The 7,653-nt window shown below is 40.9% G+C and overlaps 1 protein-coding gene across 1 annotated transcript; it reads left to right on the top strand.

Annotated features, from left to right (window-relative positions):
* Nucleotides 1–758: 758 nt before the first annotated feature.
* On the top strand, nucleotides 759–2,841 carry LOC113302382 (transcription factor TCP9-like). Its single transcript, XM_026551291.1, has one exon. It carries the CDS (start codon nucleotides 845–847, stop codon nucleotides 1,997–1,999), a length of 1,155 nt encoding a protein of 384 aa, XP_026407076.1. The 5' UTR covers nucleotides 759–844; the 3' UTR covers nucleotides 2,000–2,841.
* The last annotated feature ends 4,812 nt before the right edge of the window (nucleotides 2,842–7,653 follow it).

The following is a 7,653-nucleotide window of genomic DNA, read 5'->3' as shown; positions in this document are numbered from 1 at the left end:
AATGTTGTAATTTTTTCTCAAAGCTTTGTCTATTCTTTAACACTACTTCTCTCTCCGGATATATCTCGCATGTGAATTAGTAGCGAGATAATTGCGCTGTATCATTCAGCGCAACCAAAATTCTACTTTTCACGAAATGATTCAACGAGATTGATTTATTTTTTGATTCGACGGCTGAAATAGTTGCACTGTTTCGTTTAGCGCGGCCAGAGAAAATAGTTCAGCGCATCTAAATGCTAAATTAAAATTGTAATAAAACTTGTGGGATTATTCTAGCTGGCGTGGTCATCTGATCTGGCATCAAGCCTTACCCTAGAGGGCTAAACAGCCGGTAGACGTTATCCTTCAGAAGTTTGATAACACCGCTGGATTTGGACGAAAATGGAGCAGAAATAGCACTATCGTTTTACTCTAGGTGCACCACACAAATTTTAGAAGCTTCATTTCATTTGATTAAAGATGGTCCCCAAAATCTTGCAACTAGTAATGGTCCACGTCAGTAATTGTGGAGAAAAAACAGGCCCACATTTCCAACCAAGAAGATAATCTATGGATTAGATTACTTTTCGAAGCCATTGGGTATTGGCCATCTCAAGAAAAGTAAAACTTTGACTCAGTTGTTGGAGCTAACCGGACCCATCACTTGTCATATACATACCCCACATAGTAGTCATCATCGTCAGATCAACATCTTTTACACCGTTGATTATTTATATTTCATTTCCATATAATGTGGCTTACATTTTCTAGTACTTTCTTGGTTTTCTCTGTATAAAAGTCTTCTTCTTTCCCCTTCATTTTCTCCCACTATCTATCTCTCCCGCAGAAAGAAAACAGATTTTCAATGGCGTCGATTCAGAAACAAGAAGAAGTTGATCAGGAGAGTATAAGAAACAACCCACCGTTAACGGTTTCACAACCACCACCACCACCACCACAAACACCGGGTGATCCGGTAACTACAGAGCAGAAAGCACAATCCATACAACAAGTAATTTCTCTGATGAAAGAAGAACAAGAAGAAGTTATAGAAGATGAAATTCACGAAGCGTTACCAATTCAACAAATTCCTCCATTACAGAAAAATACACAGATAAAGAAAACGACAACAAGAGCATCAACAAAAGATAGACATACAAAAGTAGAAGGAAGAGGAAGAAGAGTAAGAATGCCAGCAACTTGTGCAGCAAGAATATTTCAACTAACAAGAGAATTAGGCCATAAATCTGATGGTGAAACTATACGTTGGTTATTAGAACATGCTGAGCCTTCAATTATTGCTGCTACTGGTACTGGTACTATCCCTGCTATTGCTATGTCTATTGGAGGTACTCTTAAAATTCCTACTACTTCTCCTTCTTCAAATACTGTTAATAACAAACAAATACTCGTTGATGTTGGTACTGCTGATCAAAACCAAATAAAAAAACGAAAAAGACCAGAAAATAGTGAATTCTTTGATATTTCAACAACAACCACCGATGGAGTTTCAGTTTCTTCTGGTTTAGCTCCAATTAGTAGAATAACCACCAGTGCTACTACTGGGGTTATCGGAGCTGCTCAGGCTCAGCCACCACCACCTCAAGGGTTTATGCCTATGTGGGCATTCAGTAATCCATCAAATACTGCTGGAACATTTTGGATGATTCCACCCAATTCTGCTATTGCTACTGGTCCTGTAGTTTCATCATTACAACCTCAATTATGGAGTTTTCCATCAACTGTAACTCCATTAGTTAATATTTCAACTAGACCAATTTCTTCTTTCATTACCATGCAACCTAGTATTATTCAACTTCATCATCCAGTAATCCCTCCTCCTCCTACTAATACTATATTTCCAAATTCACCTGTTCCAAAATCTTCAAACAAATCCGCCATGTCACCAGCTAGTTCAAGTACTCCTACAATCACAACAACTACTACTACTCAAATGCTTAGAGAATTCTCCTTGGAAATTTTGGATAGACAAGAGCTTCAGTTAATGGGTCGTAAATAATCATTCAATTTTTCATTATCTTCTTATTCTGCCATTAACGACCTCTGTGTAAAATTGGCCAGAAAGTGAGAAACAGTGAAGAATTGCATGAGACACGTGTTTACCGGTGGATGGTTAAAATTCACACGTGCAAGATGGGTAAAGTTTGGCGATTGTAATTTTCTTGAAAAAATGGGGGTCAAGGTCATTGAGAACCCAATGCCTCTTCGTGCGCTGTGCTGGATGGTTGATTTTTTGTGACGTGGGACCATGTGAGGTTCGACGAGGGCCCCAAGGTTAGTGGACGGACCCCTATCTTCGAGGTGGAGTTGGGTCCACTTCCGATGGTCCCCGATAGGCCAACTGTTAGCTTTTCATTATGAGGGGGGAGAGGAGCTAGGCTGGCTTGCCGACACGCGTCTAGTGCTTCGCTTTACACAGGTGGGACTTGCTTGTCATCTTACACTCACAACCATCAAGTATTGGTCGTTGGATTAGATCGTTAGGGAACTTCTTTGTGGTCTGTGGGGTAAATAATGTGACCTACAGTGTGGGGTAGGTTTGAGGGGTTGGATGAAATTTATCTTTGAAATTGAAATATTTTTGTCGTGTTTGAAAATACAAAGGATGGTTGATGCTTACCACAACCAAAGATAGTGGAGGTGGAGCCATCTGAGCTCTTGTTCTACCACCACCAACTACAAGAGATGTGGTTTTAAGGGCCCTTTTTTTTTGTTGGTGGACCATGAAATAAATGTAAGTATAAACTTGGATGGACCAGTTACATTTTATACAAAGATGCTTTGCTTATAACTTACTTGATTTGATGGTGAGATGGTCAATATTAATTCTCCGATTAAGAAGTTGATGCCCTTGGTTGTGAGCATGTGTCATGTTGTGGTTGTATTTGAGATGCATGAATAAATTTTAGTACTCCTTCTGTTTTGAATAATAGGCTTGTTTCATGTGTAAATTGCACATGAAACCAGTTTATTTTTTTTAACACAGAGATAACAGTAGTTTTTTTCCCCAATTAAGTTTAGGCAGGTGGCTTTTGTGGTTTGCTACTTTGTTTAGTCCCACTTGCGCGTAAAATACGTAGCAGCTTATGAAATTCTAAAGGAAGTAAGGAATGATGCGATCAAGTTTCTCGACCATTTTCAGTAATGATATGTTATTATCTTCACGCTTGCCAGAAGAGGTTACATATCTGCTATTGTTCAAAACTTTAATGTCAAATCCTAAGAGAAAAACCAACCAACACCAAAGATGAATATGCTCGGAGTTAGCCTAACTTAGATGGAACCAAAATGTATCAATAAAGAGGACGGATCTCATTTGGCTTTCACCAGATAAAGATCCCGACTTAAGCCAAATGTCAAAACCAAACAAACTACGTTGAGTTAGCCTAACTTAGATGGACAATTCGCACTTGGATCCAAGTTGAGTTCAGCCAAATTAACCTAATTTGAGCTAATTTCTTATGCAGGAGTATAATTAATATAGCAGTGACAAATGGGTCTTAACCCCTAGTAGTTTCCTAATTTACTGATGCAAATTGTGATTTGTGATATGTTCCTGTCAAAACAAGTCATTAGAATAACAACCATGTGTGGTTATCCGACGGTCAATTCCGTGATTAGATTCAAACGGTGGGAAGGGGCCTAATTCTATCACTAGGATACCTGAGGGGTGTGTTTGTGAAAGTGCCCACACACATACCGTCCCACAGGATGAACCGGGAGAAAAATTCCTCCCCAAAGTGTGCTTGCATTTTTTAATGAGTCCCGTTATTAGGAGGGAAAGAACGGATACGAGGAAGGAAAAATTTCAGTCAATGTATGGTCAAAGTCAGATACAATGAAAATAAGTAAATGTTTCCAAAATACCCACGGTAACCTTAAACGTTCTAAATCTAAGAATCCATCACATCCATGTTTATGTCTTCGTCCCTACACGAAAACCCTAAAAAAGAGAAATGTGTATTCTTTACTGTAATTGTCTATGTCCATTGTCGTCGTTCCTGATTAGTAAGAATCTTATTTTTTTACTTCTCTTTTTACAGGCATAAATATTCTAAGTTTATGTCATGTACCCTCAGTACTGGTGTTTTTTGAGCCATTATGTAACACCCCGTGTTTTTGGCATGGCGCATGCTAAATGATGCGCCATGGTCTGAGATGAAGCTTCATTCAAAGCTTCCGTTGTTTGGTAAGAGGTAGATTGGCTCAAGGCCAATATAGCGCCAAGATAGCGCATTATGTTTGGCATTTGGCTAAGGGCCAAATCTCGCATCAAATGATGTATTAGGCTAGTTGGGTAGGTGGTCTCGAGTTTGCAGCGTAATCACTGCGCATTACGAAGGCTATTGGCCTAGAGCCAGTATCGCACAATCATTGTGCATAAGGCCATTGAGGGATGGTCGGACGAATGTTGCACAATCATTATGCGTAGTCATTGTACGCAATCATTGCATACGAAAGCAATCATTGCGTAAGAAAGCAATCACTGCATATGAAATCAATCATTGCATGTCAATTTGGTCCCAAATTCCAACTCGTAGAAATTGCAAGTTAACATATATAGGGAGGGGTAGTTGGTTGGAGGTGCATATGTGGACTATGTACCAAGTAAGCTTCATAGCTTAGTCGGAAGAGTATAACTGATGCCTAAGGCTCATTTATAGTTGTGTAGCCTTGCGAAGAAGGCATTTGATGCTTAGGCATCACTATGCCATATCGCGGACCCGATGATGCATAATCATTGTGCATCTCTACGGAACGACCTATACGGACCAGGCCATTACAATTTTTTTGCTAGGCCACGACCTTGCAAGCGAGTTGTTTTAAGTTTTTGTCCCTTCAATGATGAACTACGGCCCGTGCTTGATCCCTTTGGAATAGAGAAGGGTACGTAGGCAGCCGCAATGAGTTGTAGCATTGCCGGTCCAACACTTTGTCACTCATATCATCTAATTGTGAGATGATTGCGGTACTTTGGCCCCTTATATCATCTAAGCTAGGTAGTTCGATGCAAGAGATGATTATGGCCAAGCTTGATGAGGCTTAGTTGCATGCCAGGAAGTGGATGCTCATACTTCCTATCAAGCTACAAAGAGTAAGCTAAGTTGATGCAAATGAGCAAATTATAGTCTATCTGGAGGCTAAAAACCCGAATGTCGTAATTTAGCTCAAGACGGGTTTAAATTGATTGGAAATGGACCAATGATCAAGATGTGACTATGCATCACGGTCTTGGGATTTTAGCAAAATTCCATTGTTTTGGGCCTCAAAAGGCTGTTTTAGCCGTTTTAAGAAAATCTTTATTTTCTTCATGAACCCTTTGCGGAGAACGAGGATAAGTTGGAACGGTGTGGAAGGTAATTTAGCTGCATCATGCTCCACGAGATTTGCTTGCAAGGGCAAATGGATATGCATTTGCCTAGTCATAAGGCCCGGATCGTAGCATCATCATAGCGCATTGGGGAAGTTATGGCATGCGCACCCAAGCATGCCGGACATAATTTTCCAGTCCGCCACACATTATCTAAGAGTTGCGAACCAATTAAGAATATGCACCATCTTCTTCAGAAAATTGCTTCACTTTGGTGATGTTCTCTCAAAGCTTTACTCTCACGCACTTTAGATGGATTTGATGCTATGCTCATTTCTGTTAATTGCAGTCTTCTGCCGTAAGAGAGTCTAAGAGTAATCACTCTGTGAACACATAAATCACGAAGCCACCCACGTGTTCACAAACAATATTTGCATACATCCTAGTTCTAGAATTGTACGTTGTATGCGTAACGAGGATGATTATATCGATTCATCAACTCCAAGCCTTTGGGATTGTCATTGTCTAGTCGAATATTATCATAAATAATATTCGTATCAAGAAATAAACCAAGAATCAAGTATAAATATAAAGCATATGAAGTTTAACGCGGAATGTAAGGTGCTGAAATGTAAATGAGACAGATTTACGTGGTTCGGCACTAAGGCCTACATCCACGGGGTTTGGTGTTTCACTATGTACTGAATGGTTACAAAGATAGTCGAATGGCTTTAGAATATACATAGATCTGCGGAAGTAGGGGGATCACTTACTCTTCCTATTTCTCTCTCCTATATTCTCCTCTAATTGTTCTCCCGAATGGTTCCCCCTTTCTCTCTTAGTGGAGAGGGGTATTTATAGGGATGGAACGTGGGTCCCATTTCTGAGGTGCCGTTGTAATCTTATCTTCTTGTGCTTTGTGCCTATTACGCAGAGGTCTTCGGCATATGCCGCGGCCTGAGATTGAATACGAAGGGTTATCCTCGCTTCTTCCATGAGCTGATTGACACGTGTATATCTCTTTGGTATTCAATGCGGGTAGATGGATGTCTGCTCGTGTCAGACAAGTGTCTCTTTGTCTGGTCACATCCGTGTCAGCCAAACTTCCTCTCGGCCTTTGATCTGGGATCTTCCCCGGGATTGGGTGTGTTAACACCCAAGAGGTATTATCTGGTGCTCCTATGAGCCATCATACCTCTGTGGTCCTCTGTCCCTGACCGTCATATCTGCTGACGGATGACATCTTCTGATGAGATGCTTGCTATCATGTTTTGATGTCTCGCTTCGCATGCCTTCCACATGTCTCTTTCTGTACACGTGGTGGATGATGAAAGGTGTACATACAATTTGCCCCTCTTCTTCTAACTTGGGCATATTTTGCAATTTTGAAGAAGAAAGGTAGTCCTACACGTTTCCCACTTTGCATTAACTTCTCCCGTAACTGCTCCTTGCTAATTATCAGTTTGACGAGTTTCATTTGTTGACTACGGTTGGAGCCTTCGAGGCGGGTCTTATGTTGCCCCTATATAAGTCGGGTGACTCCTTTTATTATGACGTGTTGGCTAGTCGCGAAGGCTCTTCCACGAACACTCATAATCGTTCCGTGTCACAACTATCTGGGAATTATCTTCGTTCACTGAAGGAATGTTACCTGCGGAGCAAGGGAGAGACTATGATGACCTGTTATGTTCCAAATCCTGCTGAGAGAGAGTGGTACACTCCTCAGAATTTTAACGGTTCTTTTGGGGATTATGTCAACAACAGAAACCGTAAGCCGTGGAGTGTTAGTCTTCGTAATATTACTGCTCCCCGTGGTCAAATTCGTCTTTTGAGTGAGGTGAGTGATGCCAAGCTGAAGTATGTTCCCGGTACCGAGGGATCTTCTAAACGGAAACTCTTTCCTGCTCGTGAAAGGATTAAGCGTGACCATGATTATGAATGGCATTCTACTGTTATTGAGGTAGTTGGTCCTTGGGCTTATGGATGGATTCCGGGTCCACGCGGTTGGCGTCCTTCTGAAAATAGCAAGCCTCGTGAAACTCCTCCTGCTCGTTATGGAGATTTCTGTCCTTGGCGTCCGAATTTCGCGGGCATGAATTTTCCTTATGCTCTTGATGTCGTTGATGGAGATGAGGAGGAGGGTTCTGGTGCTATCCATCCATCGAAGAGTGTTGCTGCTGCCAATGTATAGTTTCTTTTTATATTCTTTATCTATTTGCCCCTTTTTCCTCGCTTGAAATAATTTTCATTTTTGAAGTGAGGGAAAAATAATCCTTTGTGGGATGTATACTGGTTTGTAGGTGTCGAAGAAGAAGAAACTTGGACCCAAACAATCTTCTAAT

Source organism: Papaver somniferum, chromosome 8 (genome assembly GCF_003573695.1).
Source record: "Papaver somniferum cultivar HN1 chromosome 8, ASM357369v1, whole genome shotgun sequence".
In the NCBI taxonomy this organism is placed as follows: Eukaryota; Viridiplantae; Streptophyta; class Magnoliopsida; order Ranunculales; family Papaveraceae; genus Papaver; species Papaver somniferum.
Note: the sequence above shows the minus strand (reverse complement) of the source record. Positions and strands in the feature narration are given on the sequence as shown.